This window comes from Rhinoderma darwinii, chromosome 2 (genome assembly GCF_050947455.1).
Source record: "Rhinoderma darwinii isolate aRhiDar2 chromosome 2, aRhiDar2.hap1, whole genome shotgun sequence".
Lineage (NCBI taxonomy): Eukaryota > Metazoa > Chordata > Amphibia > Anura > Rhinodermatidae > Rhinoderma > Rhinoderma darwinii.
In genome coordinates, this window is record NC_134688.1 from 181,494,318 (window position 1) to 181,516,735 (window position 22,418).

The following is a 22,418-nucleotide window of genomic DNA, read 5'->3' on the forward strand; positions in this document are numbered from 1 at the left end:
CACGTGTAGGACCGCCCACTGGACCCCTTAGCCCAGAATGCGCATGAGTTTAAATGAATATATTACAAATTATACTAATTCTCTTGATACAAAATTATACATTATCCTGCTCAACCACTCCAGGATTGCAGAATTTAAAACTTGTATAGGATGCATCCCATGTGAGGGAAAGGTTTTGTTTTAGCCTGTCCTAGATGATCTCCTTGACAAGCCTTTTCTAAAAGTTTCAATTCCTCCCAGAGAGAGAGAATGGAAGGAGTGGATGGAGGAAGATGAAAATTCCTCAAAAATATGTAAGAGTTTCTGTCTAATTACGGTAACCCTCGCACGCAATCAGGACCAGTGACGCCAGGCAGCAAGTAGGGGGCAGACTGTCTCAGTTTGGGAAAATTTCCAGGAGGTGTTGGGTGCTGAACATCATAAGAAAAGAAGCAAAGTTGGATTTCTACTCCCCTCCTCCTACTCACTTTATAGTCACAAGCACTAATGACATTTAAAATAACAAGAAATCAAATCTCTCATAGGAAAAGGAGTCCTAATCCCTGTCCCCCAGAAGGAAGGGGATATCTCTTGGAGTCAGAAGTCACCACAAGTGTTGACAACACGCGATCAGCTAGCGGTCATGCGCAATGAGTTTTCCCAGACACTATAACAGTGATGCTCGGATGACATGTTCCTTTAGAGTTTTGAGTGAGTGCCTCTGTTTCATGTTAGTTTCCTTCATGATGTATATGATTACATACACCTGTTCTCTTGTTCACAGGTGTTGCCTAATGTGAATATTTGATCTGTCTTTGTATCACATTTACACTGCGTATTTTTATTAACTTTATGATGTTGTCACGATTATCCACTTATGACGATTGTGATCACTTGAGTAAATACTCAATATTTTTGTATACTATGTTAAACTCCTCCCATAATGGGGGTGTATAAATACACTGATATGTCTGTTCACACATTGCTTGACAAAGGCTGCATTGAGCAGCTGAAACGTTGCATTCTACCACACAGATGGGTGAATAAAAATCCCTTTTTTTACTTCTGGAGTGCTGCCTCTATTTCTACTCTTTGCCTGATATCTGGGGATTCTAAAGTCGGATTCCTGGAGGCTTGCACCCTGCTACCCTGGAGGTTGCTGTACTACTGTGCTGCTCTCTTTTTCTATTTGTACTAAGCAATTCAGGCAGCCTGCTTTTATCTAAAAGCGTCCAATATAAGGCTTCGTTCACATCTGGACGTAGTAGACTACGCTATTGATTCCGTCAAAATGATGGAACCCTTGCACAACGGAGACAAACTGAAACCATTGGCACCGGATCCGTCACCATTGAAACCTATGGTTTCCGTTTGTGTCTGTCAGGGCTCCGTTCCGACGGAAAGCTTCGACGGACGGTGATCGGAACGGAGCCCTAGTGCAGATGTGAACAAAGCCTAAGAATTCCATCAGACAGCTCAACAACAGTGGCACAACTAAACAGGCAAGGAGGAAAATAAAACCTCTCTGGTGTAGGTAAGGGATTTTTTTCCTAGTGGAAGTCAATTTTCCCTCACTAGGTGCAGTTTATTTAAAGCAGGGGTGGGAACGTCCGGCCTGCGGGATCATTTGGTCCAGCCCCTCTCACTGACTCCCGCTGCTGTCGTGATTCCGCCCTTCTCACTCACATTTAGGAGCCAAGTATGACGGCGGTCTGAGTGAAGTAGGTGCATGCCTGCCCAAGGGTGGATCAGTCCGGTCACCTGACCTGAGTCAGTGACTTGAGGTCAGGTGAATGCACTGGTCCACTCCCGGGCCGGCAGTGGCGTAGCCATAGGGGTCTTAACGGTCGCAATTGCGACCAGGCCCCTAAGCCTGGAGGGGGTCCGCAGGTCCCCTATTGCTACACACCACTGACCGCACTGGTCTCGCTTCCAAATGAATCTGCTCCACAAGACGCACATTCAGTTGGGTTCAATGATGGAGCCTTGCTCCAGCATTCACTGCCGCGAGCGGCTCGGCGCAGACAGGCGCGATGTAGTGATGTCATCGCACCTGTCTGTGCCGAGTCACTCACAGCGCAGAGGAGAAGGTTCCTCCATCCGTCGTGGGAACGGGCATAGGTAAGTAGTTATGTTGTTTTTCTATTAGTCACATACCTATGGGGGCATTACACTGAGTATAGGACGGGGGGCATTATACTGTATGGGGCAGCTATAGGGGGCATTATACATTATGGGTGCATTATACTGTTTGGGGCATCTATGGGGGGCATTATACTGTATGTGGCAGCTATGGGTGGCAATATACTGTGGGGTAGCTATAGTGGAAATATACTGTGGGGGCAGCTATAGGGGCATTATACTGTGGGGGCAGCTATTGGGGCATTATACTGTGGGGGCAGCTATGGGGGGGCATTATTAAGTTGATGATTTTGTACGGCCCACGAATGATGTTACAAATATCCAAATGGCCCTTAACAGAAAATAGGTTCCCCACCCCTGACTTAAAGGGAAAGGACAATCTCAGGGCGGATTTCCTAAACAGACACTTTCTTCAGTGAGATTGGTGTCTCGATCCAAAGATTTCAGTTGATAACATGTTTGTAGGTAGTTTTCTTACTAGACCTCTTTGCAACAAAGGAGAACGGAGAGGTAAAATAGTTTTACCCTCTGAGTCCGGCACTCCATCCTCTTGCAATAGATGCCTTGTTTCATAAATGGCATTGGACTATGGCATGCGCTTTCTGACCCCTAGTACAGATTTCAAGGGTGTTGAGAAAAATTAGAGAGGACAAAGCCACAGCGATACTAGTAGCACCGTTCTAGCCGCAAATCGCTCGGTTCTCTTATCTGAGGGCTGTTTCAATTTTAGATCTATGGGTTCTTCCAGGGTAAGGCTGGTAAATCATCATGATAAAAAATAAATAAAAAAAATCTCCAGGATAATTCTGAAACATATGTGCTCATCAAACACCCTCCAGAAAAGTAGGAAGCTGGTCGCCTCCAAAATCTACTTCTGAATTTGGAAAGGGTTTATAAATTGTGTGGGTAAACCACTTTGAAAATTAATCACCCTACTGTATCCTTAAACCCTTCCTGACATTTGACATATGGCAACGTCATAGCCAGGTAAGGGAATTATGGAGCGGGCTCACGGGCTGAGTCCGCACCATACTATGCGGGAGACACTTCATAGTAAGGTTTAACCCATTAAATGCTTAACCCATTTATGTTTAACCCACTAAATTCCACGGTCAATAGCGGCATTTAAATCGTTAGAGGGGGGAACCCCCTCAAGCAGTTCATTGTGCTCATTGGGCCGCAATGCAATCGTGGGTGGCGACGGTTGCTATGGCAGCCTGGGGGCCTAATGAAGGCCCCCACGTCTGTCATCTTTGCTCCTATTAAGCCCTTAATAGAAGGAGCTTAATAGAAGCCTGTCAGAAAGACGATCTATTGCAATACATTAGTATTGCAGTATATCGTGCAAGCGATCCAACGATATAAAAAAATAAACATAATTGGTATTGCCACATCTGTAAAAGTATGAACTATTACAATATAAAAACATATGTAAATGCCAGAATCTTTATTTTTTGGTCACCTAATCTCCCACAAAAAATGGAATAAAAAGTGATCAAAACCTCGCATGTAACCCAAAGTGGTAGCATTAAAAACGACAGCTTATCCTGAAAAAAATAAGCCCTCATACTGCTTAATCGACGGAAAAATAAAAAAGTTATGGCTCTCAGCATTTGACGGCACAAAATATATTTTAATTTTTCAGTTAGTTTTGTACTTGTAAAAGTAATAAAATATAGAAAAAAACTATATAAATTTAGTATCGCTGTCATCGTATTGTCCCAGAGAATAAAGTTAAGATGTTGTTTTAATTGCACGGTGAATTCCGTAAAAAACAATGGCGGAATCGCTGTTTTGTTTTTTTTCCTTTTCTACCAGACAAATAATTTTTCCCCCGTTTCCTAGTACATTATATGGTACAATTAATGGCGCTACGAAAAACGACAACTTGTCCTGCAAAAATCAAGCCCTCATAGGACTATATCGACGGAAAAATGAAAAGCTTTTGGAAGGTGGGGAGGAAAAAAATTAAAATCTGAAAAATGGCTGCGGTGGGAAGGGGTTGAGGGTGTTTTACACTGGGCGATTATGGGGCAAACGATCGTTCATAGAACGCTCGTTGACGATAATTGCCCTGTGCAAACAGGGCAGTGATCAGAAAATGAACGAGCAAACGCTCGTTCATCTGTTGATCGTATCGTTTTAAAAAAGTAAAATATCGTTGGCAGCACGTCTCCCTGAGACGTACTGGCGACAAGATAATGTATGGGGATGAGCGATCGGAGTAATGACCGCTCGTCCCCATACATAGCTCCTTGTGACGGGAGCAAACTAGCGCCGATCAACGAGTGGTCTTGTTAATCGGTGCACCGGCCAAAATCTGGCGGTGTTATCGGGCCTTTAGTCTTGGACTTACTGTAGAAGAGGCTAAAAAAAAAAAAAAAAGGTTTAAGACCAGCCACTCATGTTTCTGTCCTTATTTCTTTTTTTGACCATAGACTTGCTAATCTTCCCTGGATAGTCAGATTCATCAAAGCAGCAGGTAGATAAGCTACCCTAAAACTTTCTCCTCCTTGGGACTTCTCTTTAATGTTAAATGCTATGACTAGTGAGCCATTTAAACTTATTGAGTAAATTATTTAAATTCTTTACTCTTAAGAGGATATTCCTGGTGGCCATCACGTCTGCAAGAAGAGATGTGAGCGGTTCTCTCGATCTGTAATGCCGGCACTCTGCGCTCATTGGCGAACAAACTCCCAGCAAGCACAGCTGATGGGTTACCCTTGGTACACTCTGTACGGTTCCTGTATTTTCACACAGCTGTACGCTTCCTTATGTCTCTGGGTCTCCCCATTGGGCGCGTACACACTCACTTCCAGCATCTTATAAGGTCAGCGTGCGGACCCAAATCAAACCCCAGCCTATCCCTGTCAATTACCAGGTAGATCAGTCTGCTTCACTGGACATACCCTGTCTGAGCAATATTGGAACAACCTGGTGTTATTCAGCGAAGGTTCCTGTATGCATCTGATCCTGTCTACTATTCCTTTCAGTTACCAGCCTTTATCCAGTTGTCAGCATGTATCCAGTCTGCCATCGTTATCTATAACCAGCCTGTATCCAGTCAACTATTGCTATCTATGGTCAGCCTGTATTATGTCCGCTGTTAGTATCTGTTATCTGCCTGTGTCCATCTACCTGCCTTTGCCCAGATGCCCGCTACTTCCTGTGTCCTGTTAGCTGCTGCCTGCCGCTACTCTCATAGGTGGAGTTGCCCAGTGGGTCCACAACCTGCGTGTCGTAAAACTATCCAGCAGTCTATCATTTACTAAGATTTTGGATAATTGGGTTGTATGTAAAACCAACTAAGCGTTCGTACCAAAAGTGAGGTCTTAAATTCAGATTCCAAGGGATACTTCTCCCCTCATTCTGTACCAATCCTTCCTCTGAGAGGAGTTTTATAAATTAGATGTAAGTATCTTGCTAGACCCAAAGAATGGAGGAGAGCTAAAAATATTTTTGCGCAGCAGAGATACTATCTCTAGATTGATTTTGTAAGCCATTTATAACTCAGCAGTTTCCAGCCCCTGTAGGCTTTAGGGTATGTGCACACGTAGTGTTTTCAGGCGGATTTCGGGGCGTTTACGCCTCGAAAAACCGGAAGCAGAACACCTACTAACATCTGCCTATTGATTTCAATGGGAAATCCAGCGTTCTATTCCGATGGGGCTTTTTTTTACTCATTTTAAAAAAAACGGTGCGTAAAAAGACGCTCGCAAAAGAGAAGTGCATGTCACTTCTTGATCCGTTTTTCATTGACACTAGAAAAACAGCTCCAAAAATGCCATGAAAAACGTGAGTTGCAAAAAAAAAAAAAATGGCTGAAAATCAGCTGTTTTCCCTTGAAAACAGCTCCGTATTTTCAGACGTTTTTGCTAAGCGTGTGAACATATCCTTTGGGCTCGTGCTACCCGTGCCATATTAACTTATTGGGCCGAGCCTTGTTAGGCCTCTCGATGAAATTTGTAGGCTGGCACTTGTCCCTCTCCTCACTTTTTCATCCCCACCGGTTGGACGTGGCTGAAGTTTCTGATATCTCACTCGGTAGGAATGTTCTTCAATCTGTAAACCCACCCTGAATTCTCTCTCTGGTGGTAATAACGGTAATTACACAATTTTGTTTCCTCTAGCCCTGACGGTACCCTTATATTCCTACTTTTTTTGTATCTTCATGTTCACACGGTGATGGGTAGATTGTTAGTGCAAAAGAAAAATAACAATATATAATTGCACTAAAGTGATGTAATCAAACAAGCTTTCTGTGGGTCTCTGAAATTCATTGGGCTATGAAGGAAGAACTTTCTTCTTAACTGTAGGTTTTTTATTGCGTGGGGGCAGTGCGGTCATGTTTGAAAGCAGGAGTGGATCCTTAACGCAGATAAGGTATGTTGAAAACAGTATTTTTGCTTAAAAAAAAACAAAAACATGCAGACTTATACTGCCACCTGTAAATGGGGTTTTGCTTTGTGTTAGGGCTTGTCCACACCTAATGGAGTTAGCTGCAGAAAATTTCTGCAGAAAATAGCAGACATTCCGCTGCTGGCAAAAATAACGCACCGTTTCCTGCGTTTTTTTACTGTAGAAAACTGTGCGAGTTTTGCTGCGTTCTTCTTAATGTTGAGAGATGGTGACATCTCTGAAAAACGCGGCAATTCAGTCCTCTCTCTGCAGCAGGAATGGACAAGCTGGGGTACGAAAAATACCCACCGCAGGTCAATTTCTGGTCTGAAACTTTACGGTGTGTGGATGAGATGTGAAATCTCACCCACTATGCTGCTACTGTAGTCTCCTGCGTATTTTCCGTCCGCAATTTCCAGACAGAAAATACACATCAATTCTGCTACGTGTGATCAAGCCCTTATAGACATTTAGGCTAAGGCCACGTAGGACAGAAATTCTACGGTTTTCCATCCGAAAAACCTGCAGCGCAATACACGGTAACAGCTATGTGGATGAGATTTGAATGAAACCTGCTGCAGAATATATTTTTTTTGCACAGAATTTGACCTGCCGCGTGGATTTTAAAACTTGGATTATAAAACTTCTGCATATTTTCACCCCTTTGTGTAGGGGGATGAAATTCACAGCAAAATCTGCATGTTTCACGAGGATATTCAGTGGATTTTCCTGCCACGTGTGAACCTGGCGTTCTAGTGCAACAAATCCGCCATATCTGAACATGTCTTAAAATAAACACATGGTCTGTTTCATTAACGCCGCAGGAGAGAAAGTCTGTACCTTTTGTTTATACATTACTGGGGGAGGGGGGGATTGAATAGACTACAGTGATGCAGTTTATGGTTTTATTTTTAAATGCATGCATATATCTGATTTTTATATAAAAAGCATGAATGGTCCAGTTGTAAACTATTTAAAAAAAAAATACAAACAGCATTAAGATAAACAGGTATCATCAGTCTGAGGGGGGATTCACACGAGCGTGATTTGGCAGCGTGTAGGGCGCGTGGTTTTCGCGCGGCATGCAATGCCCTATAGAAGTCTATGGGGCAGTACACACAGTCCGTGTATTTTGCGCAGCGTTTGTTCGCTGCGCAAAATACGCGACAGGTGCAATAACTCTGCGTATTTCACGCATCACGCACCCATTGAAGTCAATGGGTGCGTGAAAACCAGGCAGGTCGCACGGAAGCATTTCCGTGCGAACAGCGCACGAGCTGTCAAAAGGATGAATGGAAACAGAAAAGCACCACGTGCTTTTCTGTTTCCAAGCATCCAAACGGAGTGAACCCCGACAACCGAAGCTAACTTCACCGGGTTCGGCCAAACTCGTTTTGGCCGAACCCGGCAAAAAAATTTCCGGTCCGCGACGTCGGGAGACATTCACTGTGTATGGTGCTGAAAGAGTTAAACTGTTTCAGCACCATGGACAGTGACTTGCGATCCCAAAATACATGAACCTGTTAAAAAAAACGAAGTTCTAACTTACCTATTACTCCTGTCTCCTTCCTGCAGTCCGACCTCCCGGGATGACACTTCAGTTCAAGTGACAGCTCCAGCCAATCACAGGCTAAGCACAGGCTGCAGCCAATCACAGGCTGCAGCGGTCACTTGGACTGCCGCGTCATCCAGGGAGGTGGGGCCCGATGTCAAGAGAGGCGCGTCACCAAGGACGCGTCACCAAGGCAACGGCCGGGAAGTTCTCGGTAAGTAGGAACTTTATATTTTTTTTTTACAGGTTTTTCGCTGTTGTGTTCGGCATTCACTGTCGAGGGTGCTGAAAGATTTAGCTCTTTCAGCACCTTGGACAGTGACGGGCGTTGACAAGCCTCATCTCTATGATGCCGGCTGCGCGAAAATCACGCAGCCGCGCATCAGACACGCATGACACACGCAGCTGTCAAATGGTTTTTGCGCTCGCAAAACGCTGCGTTGTTTGCACACGCAAAAACGCAACGTTCGTGTGAATCTGCCCTGACTCTGTACATTATCTAGTAATAAAAACTATTGTATGTCTTTATTTATACAATGAGGCAGTATTTGCAATCACTTGAGTTACAGAAGGCCTTGTTGACACTTGGTATTGCCGATGCCAGAAAAAAACAAAACACTTGGTAATTACTTCTTCACATAACAAGTATATAAAAATTTCTGTATTGAAGCATTTCACTACCACCAGGAAGAAAGTTGGCATTACTCTGGCTTGGGGCACACATACTGAACTCTCTAGAATGTTTTCTTCAATATGTGGTCTTCCTTACATTAACCCCTTAGTGACCACTAATACGTGTTTTAACGTGATTCACTACTGGGCTTTAGGCTAGGCTGACGCCTTTTCACGTCAGCCTAGTCTAAGTCCTGCACGGGTCTCCCGTGCAGGCAGGAGCCGGGGCTCTGCTGTCTGATGACAGCTGAGCTCCTGCTCCAACGCCCGCGATCGAAGTTTACTTCGATCGCGGCCGTTTAACCCGTTAAATGCCGCCGTCAATAGCGACCGCGGCATTTAACTTTGTTTACAGAGGGAGTGCGCTCCCTCCGTCACCCATCGGCGGCCCGCGAATGAAATCGCGGGTCTCCGATGGGGTGTCATGGCAGCCGGGGGACTGATAAAAGCCCCCAGGTCTGCCCTGGACATATGCCTGTTCGGACGCGCCGGAGGCACGTCCTAACAGATTGCCTGTCAGATTTACACTGACAGGCAATAATGCTCTGGTATACGAAGTATACCAGAGCATTATAGCAGCGATCGGAATATCGCACAGTAAAGTCCCCTAGTGGGACTAATAGAATCAGTCATCAAAGTGAAATAAAGATTATTAATAAAAAGTACAGTAAAAAAATAAATCCATTTTTTTCCATAAAAAGTGGTTTTATTTAGTAAAAGTGTAAAAAATAAAAAAAAGTACACATATGTGGTATCGCCGCGACCGTAATGACTCCATTAATAAAGTTAATATGTAATTTAAACCGCAAAGTGAACACCGTAAAAAAAAAACGCCAAAAACTATGGCGAAATTGCAATTTTTTTCCATTGCCCCCCAAAAAAGTCATAATAAAAATGAATCAATAAGTCCCATGTACCCCAAAACAGTACCATTCAAAACTACGTCTTGTCCCGCAGAAAACAAGCCCAAAAAATCACTACATTGATGGAAAAATAAAAAAATTACGGCTCTTGGAAAGCGACGATGCAAAAACAAATAATTTTAGTTCAAAAGTGTTTTTATTGTGCAAAAGTCGTAAAACATAAAAAAACCTCCACATATGTGGTATCGCCGTAATCGTACCGACCCATAGAATAAAGGTCACATGTTAATTACGTCGCACAGTGAACGGCGTCAATTTAAAAACGCATAGAACAATGGCGGAATTTGTTTTTTTTTATAATCCCCCCCAAAAAGGTTAATAAAAGTTAATATAAAAATTATATGTACCCAAAAATGGTGCCATTAAAAAGCACAACTAATCCCGCAAAAAACAAGTCCTCATACAGCTATGTAGACGAAAAAATAAAAACGTTATAGCTCTTTGAATGCGACTATAGAAAAACGAATAAAATAGCTTGGTCATTAAGGCCTAAAATGGGCTGGTCACTAAGGGGTTAAATGGATACAGTATTTAGTTTTTTTATTTCTCCACTTGTAGTAAACAGACAAGCGGTTGTTTTTTTTAACCCCTTTAGGACACATCCGGTCTTGGCCTTGTGGCACAGCCGATTTTTTTCAAATCTGACGTGTTATATGTGGTAATAACTTGGGAATGCTTTTACCTATCCGAGAGATTCTGAGTGTTTTCTTGTGACGTATTGTACTTTGTTAGTGGAAAACTTTGGTAGATAAATTCAATATTTATTCGTGAAAAACACCCAAATTGAGAAAATGTGCATTTTTCTAAATGTAAATGGATCTGCATGTAAAAGAGATAGTAATACCACACGAAATAGTTAACATTTCCCATTCATCTACTTTGTTTGCATCTTTTTTGAACGTACTTTTATTTGTCTGGGGCCTTACAAGGCTTAGAACTTTAGCAGCAATTTCTCACATTTTCAAGAAAATTTCAAAAGGATATTTTTACAGGTACCAGTTTAGTTCTGAAGTGGTTTTGAGGGCCTTATATATTAAAATCCCCCAATAAATCACCCCATTTTAAAAACGGCACCCCTCAAAGTATTCAAAACGGCATTCAGAAAGCTTAACCCTTTAGGCGTTTCACAGGAATTAAAGCAGAGGGGAAATTTACAAATTTCTTTGTAATACATTTTTCTCTGTAACACAGAAGGTTTTACTAGAGAAATGCAATCAATATTTATTGCCCAGATTCTGCAGTTTTTAGAAATATCCCACATGTGGCCCTAGTGTCCTAATGGACCAAAACACCGGCCTCAGAAGCGAAAGCGCACCTACAGGATTTTGGGGCCTGCTTTTTTTTTTTTAGATGATATTTTAGGCACCTTGTCAGGTTTGAAGAGGTCTTGCGGTGCCAAAACAGTGGAAACTCCCCAGAAGTGACCCCATTTTGGAAACTACACCTCTCATGGAAATTTATCTAGGGGTATAGTTAGCGGTTTCACCCCACAGGTATTTTGCTATATTTATTGGAATTAGTCTGTGAAAACAAAAATCTTTTTTTTTTTTTCTGAAAAAACAGAACTTTGTAATATTTACAATGAATAAAGAAGAAAATGCACCCCAACATTTGTAAATCATATTCTCCCAATTACCGAGATACCCCATATGTGGTATTAAACTGATGTTTGGACCCACAACAGGGTTTAGAAGGGAAGGAGCGCCATTTGGATTTTGGAGCCCAGATTTTGCTGGATTGGTTTTTCAGTGCTATGTCGCATTTGCAACGCCCTGGAGGGCCCGAAACCGTGGAAACACCCCAAAACTGACCGCATTTGGGAAACTACACACCTCAAGGCATTTTTCTAGTGGCATAGTGAGCCTTTTGAGCCCACAGGTTTTTTTTGTGGCATTAGGCCTGGAAACGAAGATTAACATTTTTGTCCACTAAAATGTTGAATTTTTTCATTTTCACAAGGCATAAAAGGAGAAAAAGCCGCCCAAAATTTGTAACGCATTCTCTCCCAAGTAGGACAATACTCCATATGTGGTAATTGTTTTTTTTTTTTTTTATAGAAATTAAACCTTTGCAGGACTGATCCTTTTCCATTTTAGTTTTTCACTCCCCGCCTTCCAAGAGCCATATTTTTCCATCAATAGAGCGGTGTGAGGGCTTAAGGTATGTGCACAGATAGTGTTTTCAGCGGTTTTTTCAGGCCGTAAACGTGCTGAAAACTCGGAAGCAGACCACCTACAAACATCTGCCCATTGATTTCAATGGGAAATACAGCGTTCTGTTCACACTTGGTGTCTCTTTTTTTTTGGGGTCGATTGAGAGGTCTGAGTGCTTAATTTTGGCAGCATGTAGTTTTTATGGGTACCATTTTTTTGGTACATACAATTTTTTGATCACTTTTTATTACATTTTATTTAGAGCTAAGGTGACTAAAAAAAAAGTGATTGTGTTTTACTGTAGTCTGCATGTCGGTATGATTACGGCAATACCATATGTATATCGGTTTTTTTATGTTTTGCAGTGGTTGCACAATAAAATCACTTGTTTATAAAATTTATTTTCTGTCACCATATTCTGAGAACCATAACTTTTTTTCCAGTCAACAAAAGCTGTCTAAGGCTATGTTCACACAGAGTTTGACACTGAAACCGCGCCGCAAAACTAGTCAAAGACGACCCGAAAATGCCTCCCGTTGATTTAAATGGGAGGCGGAGGCGTCTTTTTCCCCACGAGCGGTAAAACCGGCTCGTGGGAGAAAGGGACATGCACTCTCTTCGGGCATTTACGCCTCTGACATCAATGGGAGGCAGAGAAAGCATATTTCGCGGCGTTTTATGCCCACGGCGCTCAACGGACACGGGCGAAAATCGATGTGCAGGGAGAGGAAAATCTACCTCAAACTTCCAAACGGAATTTTGAGTCAGAAATTCCACCTGCAAAAAACTCTGTGAACATAGCCCTGTTTTTTGCGGGACGGGTTGTAGCTTTTATTCGTACTATTTTGGGGTACATGCGATTTTTTTGATCATTTATATTTTTTGCAGTGTTCACAGTACGGGAAAAATAACTTTATAGTTTGGGTAGTTACAAACGCGGTGATACCAAATACATGTACTTTTAACGTTTATTTTTCGCCTATAATAGAGACTTAATATAGGAAAGAAATAATATCTATTCTTACGCTTTTGTAAAACATTTTTAGTAACTTTTTACCTGCAGCACTGATTGCTGCTAGAATAGATTACACTATGTAGTGTAATGTATTCCAACTGTCAGTGTGACGTCACAGTCACTGACAGTAATTGTATGTGCACACGACCTCTTTTCAGACATAATGGAGGCGTTTTACGCCTCAAAAGATGGCTCCAATACATCGGCAAACATCTGCCCATTGCTTGCAATGGGTCTTACTATGTTCTATGCAGACGTCATTTTACGAGTCATTGTCAAAATACGGCGTGTAAAATAACAGCTCCGTATTTTGATACGTTTTTGACTCTGCGTGTGAGCATACCCTAAGTCTACGAGGACCAGCCAGAGGCTAGTCCTCATAGGCATCCATAGATGGCAAACCTGGATGCCATCACAAGCATCAGCAACCCCCACAATTGGACGGGGGCTGCTGATGTGCTACAAACCCCCTAAATGCGGCGATTGCAATCAATCGCCGCATTTAAGGGGTTAATTGCCAAAATCAGCGGCGATGGGCCGTGGATCAGCAACAGTGGAATGTCAGCTGTTGTGGACAGCGGACCTCTCGGTTCCTGATGCACACCGACACGGTCAACGACTGTGCATCGGGAACGACAGTGACTTCCTGTCACTGACAGGAAGCCTATTAGGAGGCTGGTCCTGATAGGCTTCCGTACATGGCAGACACGGAGGCCGTTGTTCGCCATCGGCTAACCTCATGATTTCATTGTGAGGCCTGCCGATGTGCTAGAAACCCCTAAAATGTGGCACTCGCCGCATTTAAGGGGTTAACTGCCAAAATGAGGCGCTGATCGGCAATAGCGGAGTGTCAGATGTAGGGGGACAGCTGGCCTCCCAGTGCACACTGTCACTGACAGTGTGCATCGGGAGCCACGCAGTAACTGTACGTCCTCGTGCGCGAAGACACTGGCAACGAGGATGTACAGATGAGTCATGGTGCGCCTAGGGGTTAAAGTTGCATTGGAAACAGTATGGAGAAGAAGAAAAAAAAAAAATGTCGTACTTGTGCATGGGTTGTGTCTAGGATTGCAGTTTACTTTCATGGAAGTGCATAGGGCTGAGCTGCACATCACATACAAACTGGAGGTTTTTGGAAGCCAGCAGCCACATTTTTCTAATCCTGTACAATTCCTTTAATTAGGGAAAATAGACCTTCGATATGGATCTGTAAACAAGCACTAATGTTCAAGGTGATAAACACTCTTTTAGAGGCAAAGAAAAGCTGACCATAAAGGTCACTGCCAATTTTCAAAAATGCACATGATTGAGTAGCATTCACTATTAGTCACATTGGAAACAAAGAATTTACAAGTTTTGCCTACAGACAAACATTCTGCTTTCACAGTATAAAATAAATTGATTTACGTTAACAGTGCATTTTATAAACTGTATTACATTTGTGTAAAATTAAAAAATAAATATTACAAATCATTAAAATACATCTCAATCTGCCATCTTCATCAGATTGATGGTATACAACCATCTGGAATGCAAATTTATTTTCAAAATTGTTTTCGGATTTAAAGTAGTACTGACTTGATCAGACTTTCATTTACAGTATTTTATAAAACTAACATTATACAAGCTTAACCTTGTAAAGATTTACTTTCAGGGAGAATCCAAACAATACAAGCCATGAATATTAGCTCTTCACTCATTCATCCGTAGACTATTGGCAACTATATAAAAAGTAAAATCACATCTTCCAAAATGTAAAGAAGTTATATTTCCTAGATATAACAATTTATTTCTTGGAGATTTATTTTTTTGCCGATAAAGTCAGTAAAATACACTTTGCCCTTCACACTGTGGTAGAGCAAACCTCATTCGCCAATAAACGTACCATTTGTTTATCCATACACTGCTTAAATCAAAGTGCACACATGATTTTGTTTTAGACAAATGAATTTCGGAGCTTCACAGTAATCCATTTTTGGGCTAGTTGCACGTCAACTGCATCAGCAACAATTAAAAGCAGAACTCTACACTCCCATCTGCATATCAGCAAAGTTGTAGAAGTTTTCCACATCTTGAGAAGAGGAGATCTTGCTATCTGAAACAAATACCTATTTTGCGTAAAAGGAGAGAACGACAAAATGTGTTAAAAATCCAATTCCATGTAAAGTTTCCACATAGCAGCAACATTCTAAAAACATAGGCAGAGGCTACCCTAGGGGTAGCACAGCAGAAAGTTTTACAGATAAAAGGGCCGGTTTCTTAGGAGCTTGTTATTTTGGATTGTAATACGGATTGTATACGGTTGTCTATGGGGAGTCTGCTTTGTGGATGTTTTGTGAGATTAACGTTAGCGATACGCTGAGCCTTATTGTGAAATTCTAGTTTATTTATACACATCAGTTTCAGGCTTATATATGCATTGATTATTCCTCTTTACCTACTATAAACAATTACGTACGGGCTAAATTTGGTAACAGATGTTTTTGTAATCTGCTGACACCGGTTTGTATCCAGTTTTATCGGTCTATCTGTAACGTTGTTCGTATACATTTTAATTGAAACAAAAAAAATGTTAATGGGAAAATGCTCGAAATTTGCTTTATAGGCGACATATTGGACTAGGAGTAAGGGCTTGTCCACACATAGCGGAGTTGCTGTGTATTTGCCGTTCAGAATTGCGGACAGAAAACACGCAGCAGAATACAATAGCAGCAAAGTGAGTGAGATTCGACAAATCAGTGTGTATTTTTCGTACCGTAGCATGTCAATTCCTGCTGCGGAAAGTGGACTGAATTGCTGCATTTTTCAGAGGAGATGTCACCAACTCACAATATTGAGAGAAAAAAAAAAAAAGCAGCAAAATATGCACCATTTTCTGCAGTAAAACATGCAGGAAATAGTGCGTTTTTTCCGTACTGGAAATCCTGCTAGTTTCACAATGTGGTGCGGTTTTCAGACAAAATGTACTGCGGGTTCCAGGTTTTTACGCAGCTTATCTGTCCCTTAGGAATCCAGCCTTAGGCCCCATGCACATGACAGCAAAAAACCTCAGTTTTTGCGGACCGCAAGTGCAGTCCGCAAAAACGGAGCCATTCACTGTCATTGAACACTGACACCTTTCCGTAGCACTACGGAAGGGTGTCAGTGCCGTGGAAATGTTCCGGGAATTATGGAACATGTCCGTTCTTTCGCATTTTGCGGGCCGTGCTCCCATACTTTGTATGGGAGCACGGCCCGAAAATGCGGCTGTCAGTCAGCGGCCGGCCGTGCCCGCAATTGGGCCGTGATTGCGGGCACGGTCGTGTGCATGGGGCCTAAGAGTCCCTTTTCTACATTTGATGTGGCATATTTTTGGTTTAACCCCTTAGTGACCACCAATACGCCTTTTTAAGTCGGTCACTAAGGGGCCTTAGGCTAGGCTGATGCCTTTTTACGTTCGCCTAGCCCAAGTCCTGCATGGGTCTCCCGTGCAGCCAGGAGCCGGGGCTCTGCTGTCTAATGACAGCTGAGCTCCAGCTCCAACGCCCGCGATCGAAGTTTACTTCGATCGCGGCAGTTTAACCCGTTAAATGCCGCCGTCAATAGCGACCGTGGCATTTAACTTTGTTTACAGAGGGAGTGCGCTCCCTCTGTTACCCATCGGCGGCCCGCGAATGCAATCGCGGGTCTCCCATGGGCTGTCATGGCAGCCGGGGGCTTGATAAAAGCCCCCAGGTCTGCCCTGGACATATGCCTGTTAGGATGCGCCGGAGGCACGTCCTAACAGATTGCCTGTCAGATTTACACTGACAGGCAATAATGCTCTGGTATACGAAGTATACCAAAGCATTATAGCAGCGATCGGATGATTGCACAGTAAAGTCCCCTAGTGGGACTAATAAAATAAGTCAAAGTGAAAGAAAGAATAAAAAGTACAGTAAAAAAATAAATAAAACCATTTTTTTCCATAAAAAGTGGTTTTATTTAGTAAAAGTGTAAAAAAAATAAAGTACACATGTGGTATCGCCGCGACCGTAATGACTCCATTAATAAAGTTAATATGTAATTTAAACCGCAAGGTGAACACCGTAAAAAAAAAAAACGCAAAAAACAATGGCGAAATTGCAATTTTATTTCCATTGCCCCCCAAAAAAGTCATAATAAAAATGAATCAATAAGTCCCATGCACCCCAAAACAGTACCATTCAAAACTACGTCTTGTCCCGCAGAAAACGAGCCCAAAAAATCACTACATTGATTGAAAAATAAAAAAATTACGGCTCTTGCAAAGCGATGATGCAAAAACAAATAATTTTAGTTCAAAAGTGTTTATATTGTGCAAAAGTCGTAAAACATAAAAAAATCCCTACATATGTGGTATTGCCGTAATCGTACCGACCCATAGAATAAAGGTAACATGTTATTTACGTCGCATAGTGAACGGCGTCAATTTAAAAACGCATAGAACAATGGCGGAATTTCAGGTTTTTTTTTATAATCCCCCCAAAAAGGTTAATAAAAGTTAATCTAAAAATTATATGTACCCTAAAATGGTGCTATTAAAAAGTACAACTAATCCCGCAAAAAACAAGTCCTCATACAGCTATGTAGACGAAAAAATAAAAACGTTATAGATCTTTGAATGCGACTATAGAAAAACGAATAAAATAGCTTAGTCATTAGGGCCTAAAATGGGCTGGTCACTAAGGGGTTAATAGTATGCACTATATGTTGCAAATTTACACCGATATCAGCATGTAACAGACCTGTGCCGAAAAAGTGAATTGAACTTACCCTAAAAAATTCTGTCTATCGTTTCTCCTATTTTGAATATCTTATTTTGTCGTCTTTTGGAAGCATTGTACCTTTTATATTTAAGCTTAAAAATGTAGTACGTTTGATCCTTAACTGGTTGCCGACACAGGACGAGTATGCTCGTCCTGAGCGGCGAGCACTTCGCGCATTAGGACGAGCATACTCGTCCTGTGTGACAGCCGTCTGTGCCGTCTCTGTGTGTGCGATCGAGAGCGGGGCAACGGCTGTAATACACAGCCACGGCCCCGCTCTGACAGCGGAGAGGAGAGAAACATCTTCTCTCCGCTGTTAACCCTTTGAACGCCGCGATGACAGCTGATCGCGGCGTTCAAGGAGAGGGGACTGCACATTGATCGCGTCACAGAAAATAACTGTGACGCGATCAAAGCCCACAACTCATATGGCCAGACAGCCCAGGGTCCAGTGAAGGACCCCAGGGCTGTCTGAACATATTTCCTGTTGTTAGGGCATACTGAGGTCTGCCCTAACAACTGCCTGTGTACGATCAGTAACAGGCTAATGTACTGGCATATAGATCTATGCCAGTACATTACAGTTACAAAATAAAAATCAAAATGATAAATCCCTTTATGGGATTAAAAAAAAAAGTTAAATGAATGTAAAAAAAAATAATGGTAAATAAATAAATAGTAAATAAAATACACAGAAACACACATTTTTTATAATAAATAAACTTTTTAAAATATAAGTCCCAAAACATGAAATAATATAGACATATTTGGTATCGCCACGACCGTAACAACCTGTACAACAAATGTATACCCTTATTTATGATGATCGGTGTATGGTGTAAAAAAAAAATATTAAAACTGCTGCACAACTGCTTTTTTTCTGCATTTTAATCTAATTAAAAATTTATAGAAATTAAACGATAATGTATTTGTACCAAAAAATGGTACGTACATAAAGTACAACTCGTCCCGCAAAAAACAAAGTCTCATACAACTACGTCGTACAAAAAATAAAAGCGTTATGAGCGTCGGGATGCAAAGAGGGAAATTTAAAAAAAATTGCTCTGTCCTCAAGGCTAAAATTGGCCGTGTCCTTAAGGGGTTAATGCTTTGAAGAGTTTATAGGCCTTCCTTGGAACGTGTTAAACTTTTGATTACTGGAGAGTAGGGTTTCAGCTGGTAAACCTGTGTATGAGTGTGGGTACCTATTGACCTATACATAGATGGGTGGAAGTGAGTTGTGTGACTGTAGTTTGTGGACTGTTGGGGTGCTCAATTTTCAACCTCGGTGAAATATTGAGTGAGTGGAAACTGATTAACCCTTACAATCAAGGCAGTGTAAGCGTGTACGGGACAGTTTACTTAGTATAAGTGCCATCCTGAAAGCGTGGGGGGGGGGGGGAAATCTATTAGAACTCACATTTGTACCACTAAAGATGCTGGCAGTAGTCTCCTGGCAGGTCTCCACAGCTCCATCTCCATTAAACTCCAAAGCAACAACTGACCCTTAAGAAAACAAACATATATAAAATATCGACTGTACTTTGTGAGAATACCCTTTGACTTTGTGCACACGGCTCAGATTTTCAGTGTTCAAATTCACAAATAAAGTACAGTACAATGTCTGAATGGGTTTTAACAAAACTCGATAAATATGCGGCATTAAAAATCTGCAGATTTAAGGACTAGGGTTGCACAATGCATCTAAACTTCTATAGCATGCACCCTCAAACCGTTAAATACAGTTAATTCACGTATTTTGATACCAAGCTGTGCTGCCGCATAGCTTAATATAGTAACACATGAATGTTGTTAGAGCGGGGCTGCTGCTGTGTGATACAAATATAATACAGCCATTGCCCCGCTCAAGAGTCTTGACAAGTGTGTGTGCGCGGTCAGCATGACGTGATACGACCAACGCTGCACAAATTATTGCCGGCACTGAAGACAGAACATGGCAGGCGCACTACAAAACACCCCCATGTTCTGTCTTCAGTGCCTACGCCGCTCATTAGTGCAGCACCGGCCACATCACCTCATGTTGACTGCGCGCGCTCCTCTTGTCAGGAGCGGGGCAATGACTGTATTACACAGCCGAAGCCCCGCTCTAACTGCGGAGATCAGTGAAATCTCTCATCTCCGCCGTTATTCCCCTGAATGCTGTGATCAAAGCTGACCGCAGCATTCAAGGGGTAAATGAGAAGGGGCGGGAATGCCCTTTGGATCGCGTCACAGGGAATCCCTGTGACGCGATCAGGGGACATATCATATATGGGCAGACAGCCCAAGGTCCATTGAAGGACCCCAGGGCTGTCTGACCATATTTCCTGTTAGGGCATACTTAAAGAGGCTATGTCACCAGATTTTGCAACCCCTATCTGCTATTGCAGCAGATAGGCGCTGCAATGTAGATTACAGTAACGTTTTTATTTTTTAAAAACGAGCATTTTTGGCCAAGTTATGGCCATTTTTGTATTTATGCAAATGAGGCTTGCAAAAGTACAACTGGGCGTGTTGAAAAGTAAAAGTACAACTGGGCGTGTATTATGTGCGTACATCGGAGCGTGTTTACTACTTTTACTAGCTGGGCGTTCTGACGAGAAGTATCATCCACTTCTCTTCAGAACGCCCAGCTTCTGGCAGTGCAGACAGCGTGTTCGAGAGATCACGCTGTGTCGTCACTCACAGGTCCTGCATCGTGTCGGACGAGCGAGGACACATCGGCACCAGAGGCTACAGATGATTCTGCATCAGCATCGGCGTTTGCAGGTAAATCGATGTAGCTACTTACCTGCAAACGCTGATGCTGCTGCAGAATGAACTGTAGCCTCTGGTGCCGATGTGGCCGACACGATGCAGGACCTGTGAGTGACGTCACAGATCTGCACTGCCAGAAGCTGGGCGTTCTGAAGAGAAGTGGATGATACTTCTCGTCAGAACGCCCAGCTAGTAAAAGTAGTAAACACGCCCCGATGTACGCACATAATACACGCCCACTTGTACTTTTACTTTTCAACACGCCCAGTTGTACTTTTGCAAGCCTCATTTGCATAAATACAAAAATGGCCATAACTTGGCCAAAAATGCTCGTTTTTTAAAAATAAAAACGTTACTGTAATCTACATTGCAGCGCCTATCTGCTGCAATAGCAGATAGGGGTTGCAAAATCTGGTGACAGAGCCTCTTTAAGTACATCCTAACAACTGCCTATCCGTACACAGAATAAATGTACTGGCATATAGATATATAGATATGCCAGTACATTAAAGTTTAAAAATAATAAAAGTAAAAAAAAAAAAAATTTTTTTAAATTTACCATTACTTTTTTTTTTTTACAAACATTAAAAGAAGTCTCGATACAAAAAATACACATTCAGTATCGTTGCAACCGTAATAACAAATTTATAGCGTCATTTAGGATTACGCAGTTATAAAATAAAGACTACTTTCACTTATTAATGCAAGGCACGAGGTATTATGAATTTTGAACCTCCATGTTCCTCACATTAATCATAATTAACCCAATGATGTACCTCACACTAAACCAATGTTATCCATTAGGAATTGGATTGGGTTAATCTCTTATAATGTGATGCACATGGAGGTTCAAAAATTCATCACACCTCGTGCCCCACATCAACAAAAGGGAAAACATTTTTTTTTTTTTATTGTTGGCAAAGTATCATTTTGGTATAGAGCATCGCAATACTACACCAAGTATTGGTATCAAAGTCCAAATTCTAGTATCGTGACAACCCGATTAACCCCTTAATGACCGGGCCATTTTGCACGTTAATGACCAAGGATTATTTTTTGTTTTTTCATGGTCGCATTCCAAGAGTCGTAATTTTTTTTTTTATTCCGTCGACATAGCCGTATAAGGGCTTGTTTTTTGCGGGACGAGTTGTATTTTGTAATTGTACCATTTTTAGATGCTTATAATATATTGATTAACTTTTATTAACTTTATTTTAGGAGAGTATTGAAAATAAGCAGCTATTCCAGCATTGATTTTCACGTTATAAATTTACGCCGTTTACTGTGCAGCGTAAATAACATGTTCACTTTATTCTATGGGTCGGCACGATTACGGGAATACCAAATATGTAAAGATTTTATATGTTTTCCTACGTTTGCACAATAAAAAGCCTTTTAGAAAAAAATTACTTGTTTTTGCATCGCCGCATTCCAAGAGCCGTAACGTTTTTATTTTTCCGTCAATGTGGGCTTGATTTTTGCAGGCCAATGTGTAGTTTTCATTAGTACTATTTTGGGGAACATAGGACTTATAGATTAATTTTTAATTTTTTATGAGGGGAATGGGAGAAAAGAGCGAATTTTGCCGTTGTCTTTTGCGGTTTTTTTGGACGCCTTTCATCCGGCCGGTTTAATTAATGTGTTAATTTTATTGTTCAAGTTGTTACGATCGCGGGGATACCATATATGTGTATGTGTGATTTCTTTTGACACTTACTAAATTTGATTTTCACTGTAATTTTTTTTTTTTTTTTTCACCAACTGTATTTAACTGATTGACATTTTTTTTTTTTGTCCCACCAGGGGACTTCACTATGCGATCTGCTGATCGCATATATAATGCTTTGGTATACTTAGTATACCAAAGCATTATTGCCTGTCAGTGTAAAACTGACAGGCAATCTGTTAGGTCATTCCTCCGGCATCGCCTAACAGGCAGATGCTGAAGACAGACCTGGGGGTCTTTGTTAGAAACCAGACGGCGACCCGCGATTACTTTGCGGGGGCGCCGATGGAGTGACAGAGGGAGCTCCCTCCCTCTGTCAAACACATTAGATGCCG

The 22,418-nt window shown here is 41.9% G+C and overlaps 1 protein-coding gene across 1 annotated transcript in view; it reads right to left on the bottom strand.

The window, feature by feature from the left end:
• Window positions 1-9,814: 9,814 nt before the first annotated feature.
• RP2 (RP2 activator of ARL3 GTPase) overlaps window positions 9,815-22,418 on the bottom strand; it is a 29,862-nt gene continuing 17,258 nt past the window's right edge. The window contains exons 4-5 of the mRNA XM_075852565.1: window positions 19,021-19,106; window positions 9,815-14,942 (exon numbers count right to left, since the gene is read on the bottom strand). Coding sequence (XP_075708680.1) covers window positions 14,859-14,942; window positions 19,021-19,106 — 170 coding nt within the window. The 3' untranslated portion in view covers window positions 9,815-14,858. The remainder of the gene's footprint in view (window positions 14,943-19,020; window positions 19,107-22,418) is intronic.